Raw genomic sequence first — 13029 nt, 5'->3', positions numbered from 1 at the left:
CTCAGGGCCCAGAATCGCATAATAACAGGCCCTCTAGTGTGGTCTGCCACAAGTCATTGGACAGGATTGAGACTATCCTAACCGAGTTCCACGACATAGCCTGTTCCAGCTCATTACACTCCATCTCTCTGCTTGACAGTCCCACTAGCCCACCGAATGCCCCAGGCTCTTTGATAGGCATGTCTCCTGAACCTCCTCTAGCAAAAAAATTAGCCAACAGATATCTTTAAATGTTTAAAAAGCATAACAAAAGGCGCAGCAAGGCTGCAGTCATTGGACCCTCTGAAGCGGAGCCTAGCATATCTATTACTCCACTCTGTAATGTTTCAAAAAGAGCGCCTAGTATAATACCGACTGTACACATTGAATGCCATAATAGATTTGATGTTCTTGCAACGGAGGAAAATGGGATAGGGGCGGTTGGTAGTGACCCCGAAAAGTCATGCTCAATCTCTGCTGTTGAAATCCGGTTATTAAAAGATCAAATTAAGTCACTGAAAGATGAAGTAATTACTCTAAGAGTGAAGGGAGCCAGCTTGCTAGCGAGGATAAATGGTGAGAACCTGGCCCTATCAGAAACCATGATACAACCAACAAATTTGGCCTTCATGGGAATTGAAGTAAGTAGCTTGGCAAATGCAAACTCAACCCAAGATCCCACACAAACTAGATGTACTCATTTATTGACACACACTACTGAGTACTGTACTTCTAATGATACTCCCAGCTTAATTTTGAGGAATACATCAGGATTTGTCCAAGGTAGCGGGATTGACAGAGGAGTAGTTGTTCTAGATGAAAAGAACTTGTTTAAGCAAGACTATGAAAGGGCACAAGATAAGGAGATAGTAAAGGATGGTGTTTATATGAGATCCCGGGCATGGGACAATCGAGCGGTGATCTATCTCACGGAAGTCCCAAAACTTCCGTGAGATAGGCCAAGACTATCTCAAGAACCAGGTCATCTATTGGTTTATGTCTACTCGACATTGTTATTCAATCATTAGAGACGATGTACAATTGGTAAAAAGAGTTCCCATGCAGAAATCAAGTTGGGACATGATTGAGGATAGCTTTTACGACAAGGGCAGTATCTCTGGAATGTTGTCAATTGATTCACGCATAATCTCTCAAGCACCTACCCGTATCTCCATTAGATCGAGATCCCCAGCTGGTACGCGACCAGGCCTCTGCTTTCATCCTGTTGTGGAACCTTTACTATGCCACCGTGGACCTCTTGCTGACCAGTCCCATTAGAACTGCCCATCTTTTATAGGGGCGATTGGAGAAGGAAGAGTGGACCACTCTTAGAGAAGCAGACAAAATCAGTAAACAAGGATGGGCTTGTAAGTGCCTTAGTGACACCACCATTTAGCCCCTCACTAATTCCCTTGCACCACCTGACCCGGCTATTGGCCCAGTGATAATTTGTGAACCTGTCTCTGTGGACGAAAGTGAGGGTGTGATTGCCCCAATTTCTGGGGATGTGGTGGGGGGATTCTTTTAACCTCCCATTGAGGGTTCTTGTGTGGAATGTGGCTGGGATTTCACAGCTACTGGTGATCCGGAATGGTGTTCTTTTGTAGACTCCTTCGATGTAATTTAATACCAGGAAACTTGGAGTCTGCAGCCATTGTCCACATAAAATTGGCTTTTGTGCTTACGCTACTAATGCCACGAGAAAAGAGCTGGGCAGTCCCTCGGGAGGGCTAGCATTATGAGTAAAAAACGAACTATGGGTCAAAGTTAAACTCTTAAATGTTGACTCCGAAGAAATTTTAGTGCTGGAGCTTACTTTTTCATAGTGGACAGAAAATGAGGATATTTAGTGTATATAATAGAGTGCTGAGGGGCCAGGAGGAAACCAATCCACTGTGTAACCTTGACCTCGCTTTGTCTCACTATTCAGGCAACACCCCTACATTAGTTGCAGGTGACTTCAATGTACGTTTGAACCACTTGCCCCGATCCCCTCTGATTTGACTGATGAGTGGGACAGAGAGTGGCAAATACCACAACTAAATCTCCCCCTTGCTAGGTGGTCCAAGAGAGGTGCCCAGTTGTTGGCTCTTACTATGCAGCATGATTTGAGAGCCACAAATGGGAGGCCTAACTCTGATCCCAATGGGGACCCTACCTTTAATTTACCAGGCTATGAAAGTAGAATAGATTATTGTCTGGTATCTCTCAACCTTTGGCATTTAGTCCAATACATGACAGTGGCCAAGAGGGTCGATAGCGACCACACCGCATCAGTACTCACACTCACCAAGCAGGGCACACCCGAGCCAGACTTAAGGGTTAGTCCGGATCTAGGTGTTTTGTCAATCACAAACAACCAGAGAGCGATTAGATGGGATTGGATGGAGGTTACCATCAATATCCTCGAGCCCCTGGTTTAGATCAGTAAGGGAGTTACTGGGGAGGCTTGGGATGGAGGGGTTCTGGACAAATCCAGAAAGCCTAGCCACCACACCAAGAATAGGGCTGAAAGTAAGGTTTTGGGAAGCTATATCAAGAAAAGCACAGGTAAAAACAGAGGGTCGCTTGACCTCTGAATTTTTTGATTTAAAATCTGTTTACTGTTTTGAGGACACAATGGATGAAATTGTCCCCTCAATGGCACATAAACTATTCTTCCAGTTTCAATACAAGACCCTCCCCACAAAGCAGTTTGGTTTAAAGTGGTGTAATGATGTTCTTAATGACGATCTCTGCCCGGTGTGTAATGCCAGTTCAGAAACAATTGTACATTTGTTATTCTTTTGTCCATACTAAAAATCTTCAAGAAAAAAATGGATAATCGCACAGTTTAAACTAGTCGGTCCGGGCCACTACCGCGAGGTGTTAAGAATCTTGATGACTGATACTCGTAGAGTAGTGTTTTTTGGCCTGTCTAGATACTGCCATGCACTTTGGATTAGCGCACAACTTTATGATGCACCGAAGTTTTAGTTTCCGGTATTTTAATCATAATTTTATGGTAATAATGTTATTTAAGACTAACCTTTTTTGTATTTTATTTATAAAGTGCTGCGTAATTTTATGATCTTTTATGATCGAAATAAAGTTGATGAATTGAATTGAAAAGCAAAACTAAAACTGCACGCAGTATGGCTTAACACATTTATTATTCAGTGCAAAATGAAATGAGAGTTTAACTACAACCCACCTTCAAAATATAGCATCAATCAAGAGTGGATTACAGCCTGTAGGAAGGATAGTTACATTGCACTAAGCTCTCAGAGCGATTGACTCATTGTGAAAATCTAAGCAGGCAATGCTCTGGATCTAACCAGTAGTCTCCTGTGTAGACTTTATCTGGGGTGTTTATAAATGAAAGGCTGAATTTTGGGTTTCCCTGCACTGCCCTGGTGCACCAGCTGTCGGTTGTCACATACTACTTGCTAGTGTTTGTAATAAATAAATAAATAAATCCAGTATTTGTAAAGCGCACAGCTACCCGGAGGCATCCCAGCGCTGGGGGCCGTCAGGAAGATTAAGCTAGCTATTGCCCAGAGTCACATGGTGCTGGGGCTGACCTGCCGCTACTGCGGGGGATCGAACCGTGAGCCCCAGCTGCCGGTGTCAGTCGCCCTGGCCGCAGTGCCACACATCTTTTACATAAAAATACTTACTAGATGAGGACAGTAAAAGGAGTTGCAGCAGCCTATATAATTATTTCTTAGCAACAAAACCATCAAAATCATATATCAAACTATACAGTTATTTATTGTGCTGTTGTCCATCTTTGGGATTTTCCTCTAGAATGAGAACTATGTAATTCTCAGAAAGAATATCGATAGAGTGTATGGGGAAAGGAGGGAGGTAGAAGCACAGAAGAACATCTCTAACAAATTCAGACGGCGGAGGAGGGCACTGGACATCGAATGCTGTCTTATGTAAAGCGCTTTGATAACCTAATCGGTTCAAGATCCTGAAATGTGCAACGTAACTGATTCTATGTAAACTGCTGTGATAACATGTAACGGAACTGGTGCTATGTAAAGCGCTCTGATAACCTAATCGGTTCAAGTTTGCGCTATAGAAAACTCTAAAAAATAAATAAATAAATAAAAAAAAAAAATAAATAAAAAGCCAGCTGAAATATAAAAGTCCCTCACAGTCCTGTACGCCATTCCCGTCACATTAAAAAGCGACTTGACAGTCACAGCTAGTCATCTTGGTGTTGCCCTCAAATCCTCAAAAGTGTAGCAGTGTCTATGACTCAATTTTATGCAACTTACATATTTAGGTGAAAAAACCTTTATTGCCTCTTGTATTTATTCTAGGCCATACCTTCAGTGCCACAGTGTCCGTCAGGGTTTGTCAACCTCCCATGGTGAGTCGGGAAGCGTGGATAAATTCTGCAGGAGCAGTGTCCCCTTTTGCACCCCTCAGGCAGGTTTTTGCCTTTAGGCCCCCACCTGGCCCCAAGACCCCAGAAGGGTCGGTCAGGCTGGAGTTTCGATGCACCATTCCTTCCTTAGAGCCCAACTGGTTGTGGAAAACGTCCTTAAACTTGTCAACTCACTTACAAGAACAGAACCGTGGCCTAAAAAGAGTGCTTGGCATGCTAACTCCAATCCAAAATAACCATCAATTGAACAGCTTTAAAAGAAAAAAACAAATTGGTCCCCGAACTTAGAGTATGCAAACTAGAACTGTGTAGATCAGAGTCACAATGTAGACAAAAGTACTCAAAAGTCACCAAACTGGCCTATTTAATAAATGGTGAGGAACAATAATGCAAATTAAAATGGCAACTAAGACATGTTTCTCAGTACACATTTTTCAGCTAAGTAAATCTTCCAACAGCAGAGCCAACCACCGTCGGAAAACTGACAGCCTGTTTGACTCATGATTGAGTGGATGGACCGAAGGTTTGGCTGACGGGGTACTCTGTCAGAGTAGCCTGTACACCAAACGCTAAATCTGAACCTTAGTGTGATAAATATTTCTGTTGATTAATGTAGATATTTTTGATCATGAACTCAGGTCTCATAGTAGTTCCTTGACCTCTCAGTAGGAGATCTGAGAAGGTGACCGGACACATGTTCGTCATTGATTATATCCTTCCAGTCTGTTCATGAAGGAGTGCCATTTTGCCTTGGTTTTTTTTCTGCACAATTTTTCCAAGGCGAAAGTGTCCCCTAAGCTGCCCAAAATTATTCTCTTGGGACAAGTCCGTTCCTCTGTCAGATTTTATGAGACTTTCCTCTGTGTGACTCTGCCTCTTTTTTCCTTTCACTCCACTGTTCCAAGAAGGATCTTCTCTTCTGGAAAGGATGCAATGGCTCTGATTGATTATTTGTTTACTAGCATTCAGGGTTAATGTTTTATTCTGCACCTAGTCTTGGTGTTTCCCTGTCGTTGAATCTGCTGCCTACTTAGGTGTAACCTGACTTTATAAAAACTTGAAAAGGAATATTGAATTCCTTCAAAATCAGGTCTCCTTTGTCAAAGTTTATGGTTCCTGTATTCCAGATCTGTACATTTATGGATCTCAGGTGAGCTTCATACGGCTCTGTTGGAAGGTTGGATACGAATATCTTTTATCCAGTATTGGGGTATCTTTCATAGATTCAGATGCTTAAATCATTCCCCATCATCAAGATGAGAGTCCCAGGGTACCATAGTCAAGCAGTAGGTAAAATTACCAAAGGCTATAATGGAACTAGGCCATGAATTTAGTAGCGATCTCCTTTTTAAAAAAGGACCACGCTTCATTTAAAACAAATCCCTAGCTAGCACCCTCTAGAAGAATCCCAAGAGAGGCTGAATCCCTCAGATTGTCCAGCACAAGTGTGGATAGATAATCCCGATCTATAAGGGGAGCCTCTCAGGGGAGGAGAGTGGGTTGCACGTGAATCTATGAAAGATACCAATACTGGATAACTGCAGTATCTGAAAGAGACACGTTAGTGATAGATTCCTTACCTTAGAATATCCCCAGGCGTCAGACTGGATCCGGAAATTTTTGCGTAGCAATACCCCTGCGCGCTGTTAGGCGTCGTCTGCGGCTCCGCGTCCGTCGTCGGCGTCGTGAGCGCCGGGATGACGTCATCGGAGTATATAGACGGCGCCCATGCGCGCTGACGTCAGTTCTTCTTTTTTCCGCGCCAGCTAGCGCAGATCCGGAAGAAGCTCTACCCCCAGTCACTTTTTGACTGAAAACTTTTTGATCTTTTTGATCCTCTACTTAGTCGATTCTCGACTATCGGTGCCAGGGATGCCCGGGTTCAAGCCTTGCTCGAAGTGCGGCCGACTCATGTCGGTCACGGACCCCCATCGCCGGTGCCTGAAGTGCTTAGGCCTCGACCACGACGATCGAACCTGTGACGACTGCCGGGCCCTGACGTCGAAGGCTAGGCGGGAGCGGTCCCGCAAGCGTCTCGAGCTGAGGCAGTCGGCCCCGCGCCGCTCACAGGTCCCGGTCCCGGTCCCACGGGAGGTCGAGGGACAGGTCGCGAGGTCGGAGTCATCGACGCTCCGGGAGTGGTCACCGATCGTCTGGATCCAAGTCCTCAGGTAAGAGGCATGAGAGGTCGGAGCGCCACCATCGGTCCTCCGACCCGCCCCGACGCTCGCTCGATGCGGCCGGGGGTTCGGGCGACACCGCCCACGCGGCTCCGCGGGAGTCGCAAGCGTCGCCGCCTGCCCCACACCTTCGGGTCCCTGGGCACGGCGCGTCGCAGGAGGAGGTCGAGAGGTACCTCATGGCCATGAGGGCCCTCCCTCCTCAGTCGGTTCCCGTGGCGCCTTCGGGCCGATCGGCTCCGTCTGGAGGTCCTTCCGGGTCGGGCGCTTCGGCCCCGACGACGTCGGGTGCTTCGGGCCCGGCGCCGCTGGCGACTTCGGTCCCGGCGCCGCGCGACCTCGCTGGATCCGGCTCCGGATCCGGGACCTCGCCGGTCGACCTTACGACCTCACCGGCGCCGTCCCTTCAGGTGTCGTCCCCGGCAGCCGTAGTGGTTGCCGACCCCAATGCTTCCTACGGTCCGCCTCAGGCGTCGGAGGGGCGCCGCTGGGCGCCGATTCCGTCGGCCATCGGAGAATTCTATCTCCACGAGGAGGCCCTGGCTGTTCATCCTGGTCTCCAGGAGCTGGGTGACGAGGAGCAATGGGAGGGGTCCGAGGACCCTCTGGCACGTGATTGCCAGTCACATCAGGACTGGACATATGAGCTTGGGGAGGCCAGTGGTATTGACACCTCGCCAGACACTGGATTTACATCGCCCCCGACTGTGGCTTCGGAGGCGGGTTCTGCTTACAGCGTAGTGTTGACGAAGGCAGCTAAGGCCCTAAACCTTGAGCTCCCCGTCGCGGCCGTGAGGACTAATCTCCTCACTGAGGTGCTCAAACAGCAGTCCGGCTCCGCGGAGCCCCTTCTGCCGTTCAATGAGGCCTTGTGTGACGTTCTGCTGGGCACTTGGTCCAAGCCCGCCACAGGTCCCCCTGTGGATAGGAACGTGGCCAGACGCTACCGCCCGGCACCGGGCGACCCTTGCTTTTTGTCCACCCACCCCACCCCCGAGAGCCTGGTCATCCAGGCCTCCACTTCCCAGACCGCATTCCCGACGGCCCCGCCCGATCGGGAATCCAAGAGATATGAGCAGTTCGGGAAGAAGGTCTTCTCGTCTGTGAGCCTAGGGCTCCGGTCAGTCAACACCAACTGTCTCTTGGGCCGCTACACCCACACTCTGTGGGACACGGTTGCGGAGGTGCTGCCACAATGCTCTGAGGAGGTCAGGGCTAAACTCAGCCAAACCCTTGCGGACGGCCGAGATGCGGCACGATTTTCCATCCGGTGTGGGCTGGATACCACGGACTCACTGGGCAGGGCGATGGCAACGACGGTGGCGGTTCGACGCCACGCCTGGTTGAGGTCCGCCAATTTCTCGGCCGATGTCCAGGCCACTCTCCTGGACATGCCGTTTGATGGCCGTCGCCTCTTCGGCGACAAGGCAGACCATGCGCTGGAACGTTTTAAGGACTCCAGGGCCACGGCCAAGTCCTTGGGCCTTGCGGCCCCACGCCAGCAATCGGGTGCCTTTCGCTCCTTTCGTGGCCACGGAAGGGGCGCCCCACCACGGACCGTCAGCCACGCGCCGCAGAATGTTCAGCAACGCGGTGGCGGCCGTGGGAACCGCCGTGGCGGTGGTCGGGGCCAGCGGCGAGGCCAGTCCACACCTCCCTCAGCAGCCCCCGCCTCAAAACCTTCCTAGTCCGAGTTTTCAGGCCCATGTGACGCCTGTGGGAGGCAGGGTTCGCCATCACCTCTCCCACTGGCATACAGTCACTTCGGACAGGTGGGTGCTGCAAATTGTCCGAAGGGGTTTCTCCCTCCCCTTCGAGTCTTCCCCTCCATCCATGCCACCTCAATGCCACCGTGTGTCGGGGGATCACTTGCGACTTCTGCAAGGGGAAGTTTCGGCCCTCTTGGCCAAGAGGGCCATCGAGCGCGTTCCTGGGCCAGAAGTAGGACGTGGCTGTTACTCCCACTACTTTCTGGTACCCAAGAAGGGCAAAGGGGGCCTACGCCCTATCTTGGATCTGCGGAACGTGAACGGCTTCCTCCGTACGGAGAAGTTCAAGATGCTCACTTTGGCTCAGGTCCTGGCTGCCCTGGACCCAGGAGACTGGATGGTAGCGTTGGACTTGCAGGACGCCTATTTCCACATCCCCGTCCTGCCGGCCCACCGGCGTTACCTGCGGTTCACGGTAGGCCACGAGCACTTTCAGTTTACCGTGCTCCCCTTCGGCCTTACCAGCGCCCCACGGGTGTTCACGAAGGTGATGGCGGTGGTCGCAGCCCATCTGCGCAGGCAAGGGGTGTCAGTCTTCCCCTACCTCGACGACTGGTTGTTGAAGGCGGGCTCGCCCCAGACAGTCGTCAGCCACCTCCAGACTACGGCCGACCTCCTGCACTTGCTGGGGTTCTCCATCAATGTGCCGAAGTCGCACCTGTGTCCCTCTCAGAAGCTCCTTTTCATCGGAGCGGTTCTCGACTCGGCGCAGTTTCGGGTTTACCCACCCGAGCAGCGGGTTCGGGATATTCAGGCTCTGATTCCTGTCTTCGGGCCGTTATCCCGGGTCTCGGTCAGGTTGACGCTGCGGCTTCTGGGACTGATGGCCTCCTGCATCCTTCTGGTGCGTCACGCCAGGTGGCGGATGCGGGCTCTGCAGTGGGACCTGAAGTTTCAGTGGGCCCAGCATCAGGGCAACCTGTCCGATCATGTCCTGATCTCGGAGGGCACTGCGAGACAACTGCAGTGGTGGCTCACGGACCGCGACTGGGTCAGTGGCAGATCTCTCTCTCTACCCCAGCCGGAGCACGTAGTTGTGACGGACGCGTCCCTCCAGGGCTGGGGAGGCCACATGGGAGAGGCGGAGATCAGAGGCCTCTGGTCTCCGGCGGAGTCCCGGCTCCACATCAACCTTCTGGAGCTGCGGGCGATTCGTCTTGCACTGAAGGCATTCCTCCCCTCTGTCAGGGGGAGCGTGGTGCAAGTGTTCACCGACAACACCACCGCCATGTGGTACTGCAACAAACAGGGCGGTGTGGGGTCGTGGACCCTTTGCCAGGAGGCTCTGCGCCTCTGGCAGTGGCTGGAACATCAGGGCGTGACTCTGGTGGTTCAACACCTGGCAGGTTCTCTGAATGCCAGGGCGGACGAACTCAGCCGCCGGTGCATGATGGATCACGAATGGCGTCTGAACTCGGACGTGGCGCAAGGTCTCTTTCGACAGTGGGGAGAGCCTTGGTTAGATCTATTCGCCACAGAAGAGAACGCGCAATGTCAGCAGTTCTGCGCGTTGGAGTTTCCAAGGCGGCACTCGCTCGGAGACGCTTTTCGTCGCGAGTGGAGCTGCGGCCTGTTGTACGCCTTTCCGCCTATACCACTTCTGCCCAGAGTGCTGAAGAAGATCAAGCGCGACCGGGCCCAGGTTATCCTTGTGGCTCCGGACTGGGCTCGAAGATACTGGTATCCCGAGCTACTCAGCATGTCAGTCGATCCCCCGATTCGTCTGCCTCTTCGGGAGGACCTTCTGTCGCAGCAGCAGGGGACGGTCCTGCACCCGAACCTGTCCAGTCTCCACCTACAAGCTTGGAGATTGAGCGGCGGCAGTTGAGGCCATTTGACTTGCCTCCCGAAGTCTGTGACATCATTCTGGCAGCCAGGCGTCCCTCCACTAAGTCGGTATACGCCTGCCGGTGGAATAGATTTGTGGCATGGTGCGCAGCAAAGGCTGTGGATCCCCTCTCTGCACCCCTTTCGGAAGTGCTGCTCTTTCTTCTTTCCCTTGCCCAGAAGGGCTCTGCTCTGGGCACTCTTAAAGGGTATCTCTCTGCTCTTTCAGCCTTCTTGAGGCTACCTGATCAGCCTTCTTTGTTCAAGTCCCCTATAGTGAGTAGATTTCTGAAGGGCATCACACACATGTTCCCTCCTGTTCCCTTCGTGATGCCCCAGTGGGACTTGAACCTTGTTCTCACCTATCTGATGTGTGCTCCCTTTGAGCCACTTCATAACTGTCCTCTTCGCCTCCTTACGCTGAAGACGGCCTTCCTGGTTGCCATCACCTCTGCCAGGAGAGTGAGTGAGCTCCAGGCTCTTTCTTCTTCTCCGCCTTTCCTGTCTGTTCACCCTGATAAGGTGGTGTTGCGTACACGACCTTCCTTTCTGCCCAAGGTTGTCACGGCCTTCCACATCGGGCAGTCCATCACCTTGCCCACCTTCTTTCCGCCTCCGCATCCCTCGAAAGAGGAGGAGAGGCTCCACCGTCTGGATCCAAAACGTGCGCTCTCCTACTACTTGAACCGCACTCGCCAATTCCGGGTGGATGACCAACTCTTCGTTGGTTACGTGGGCGCGAAGAAGGGAAAGGCTGTACACAAGAGGACCATCTCCAGGTGGATCATCTTGTGCATCCAAGCATGCTACTCCATGGCGAGGAAGGAGCCCCCGGCTGGATTGCGGGCTCACTCCACTCGGGCCACGGCAACGACAACTGCCCTGGGCCGCGGTGTCCCCCTGCAGGACATCTGTCAGGCAGCCACGTGGGCCTCGCTGCACACGTTCGCAAGACACTACTGCCTGGACAGTCAAGTCCGGAGGGATGGCTTCTTTGGCCGTTCCGTCCTCCAGGACTTTCTGGTGTGATATTGGTTCGCAGACCCACCACCACGGGGTTGGTATTGCTGGGGTATCTATTCTAAGGTAAGGAATCTATCACTAACGTGTCTCTTTCAGATGCACAAGTTACTACTTGTGTAACGATATATCTGTAAGAGACATTAGTTAGTGATAGATTCCTTACCGCCCTCCCATCCTCCCCGTTCTGCGAACCGATATTTAGGGTTAAGGTCATCCCCTTTCAGGGCCCTAGTTTCATGGCACCAGTGTTAGTTCTATCATGGCTCTGCGTATCTGGCGCGGAAAAGCTGTGTTATCAGAACTGACGTCAGCGCGCATGGGCGCCGTCTATATACTCCGATGACGTCATCCCGGCGCTCACGACGCCGACGACGGACGCGGAGCCGCAGACGACGCCTAACAGCGCGCAGGGGTATTGCTACGCAAAAATTTCCGGATCCAGTCTGACGCCTGGGGATATTCTAAGGTAAGGAATCTATCACTAACTAATGTCTCTTACAGATATATCGTTACACAAGTAGTAACTTGTGCTACAGGTAAGTAACTCATTATCTTATGCAGTATTGGTGTATCTTTCATAGATTCACATTTTTGAATCCGAATAGCAAGCAGTATCTCAGAGATGTCTCAATGTTAGTGGAAGTTGGGTAGAAATAATATACATTAGATGAGAAATACATTTCAGAATGAAACATAGAATTATACATGTGTATATAAAATGTATTACTACATGCATTACATAGGTAAGCATAAAGATCATTAAAAATTACACTGAGATGAGACATTAATGCATGAACAATAACTAGTACAAGTAACTAGTAGGATCAGTCAGTTAGACATATATAATGCAAGTTACACACACACACCTGCATTTAAAGAACCGCCTGACCAACAGCTGCGTCACTGCGCTGCGCGATGAATTGCATGTCTCTCAGAATTGACAATATAAAGGAAAACGTCCATAATGTATACACTGCTATTAAGCACACATATGTTGCATTTCACCTTTTTGTTAATATAATGGACACTCGGGAGTCAGAGTACAGTGATATGTATCATCATCAAATGAGATGCAAAAGCTCATGTTATTTTGTTCTGCCACTGTAGGAAAAGAATAGATTATTCGGACTCAAGTGAATCATCAAGTTCAAAATTTGACATTCGTAAGTATGCTTATGATTTTATTTGTTTTCAGTTTTGCCTGCTTACTAATGTTCATGTGGAACTGGCTGAAAGTAAGAAATAAATAAACATTTGCATTGTTCTGAAAAAAGGTACATATTCTGTACATACGGCATGTCCAAAAGCAAAATCGTGCACACAGTCCCCAGAGCAGGGGAAAGGCAGTGCACATTGGACTGTGTCACTCGAGTGACGGGGTGATTCAGAGTTTGCTTCCGATGGCCAGTAGATGTCTGTAGCACCGCAGGATACAGAGTTTGGGCTTCAGCAATGTTGTCCACCAAGTCAGTGGGCACCCCGCACATATTGCATATGACCTTCCACTGTGCACAGCAGGACCTGTGTCGTCATCATCCATTCCCTGCACCCACTATCTGGAGCCCCAGAAACACCCATCAGTTGTCTCCCCAGAACCACTGTGCACAACCTTCAGCCGTGTGCAGTGGATCTTGGTGTAGGATAGTTATTGACCATGTCTTGTACTCTGTCCCTGTAACCACGTACCCTGCACACCACGAACTGCCCTTTCCAAGAAGAGACCAAGAACCCACCATAACTTGTCTTCTGCCTTGCACTGCAATAATGGGAGTAAGACCACATCCAGTGTTCAATGTCCTGAGCTGATGTTGGCTACTTTTTTAAGTATTTCTTTAAAAATGTGAAAGGAATCCATGGATCCAAAATGAGG

General features: G+C 50.3%; 1 protein-coding gene across 4 annotated transcripts in view; it reads left to right on the top strand.

Moving 5' to 3' along the window:
* Positions 1-13029, top strand: part of PHF11 (PHD finger protein 11) — a 534242-nt gene that overhangs the window by 406467 nt on the left and 114746 nt on the right. For all 4 annotated transcript variants that reach the window (XM_086934974.1, XM_086934973.1, XM_086934971.1 and 1 more), the window contains one exon: positions 12267-12322. In XM_086934974.1, the coding sequence (XP_086791100.1) occupies positions 12267-12322 (56 nt within the window). The remainder of the gene's footprint in view (positions 1-12266; positions 12323-13029) is intronic.

Source organism: Lissotriton vulgaris, chromosome 8, assembly GCF_964263255.1.
Source record: "Lissotriton vulgaris chromosome 8, aLisVul1.2, whole genome shotgun sequence".
NCBI classification, from domain to species: domain Eukaryota; kingdom Metazoa; phylum Chordata; class Amphibia; order Caudata; family Salamandridae; genus Lissotriton; species Lissotriton vulgaris.
This window is presented reverse-complemented; position numbering and strand designations above follow the sequence as displayed.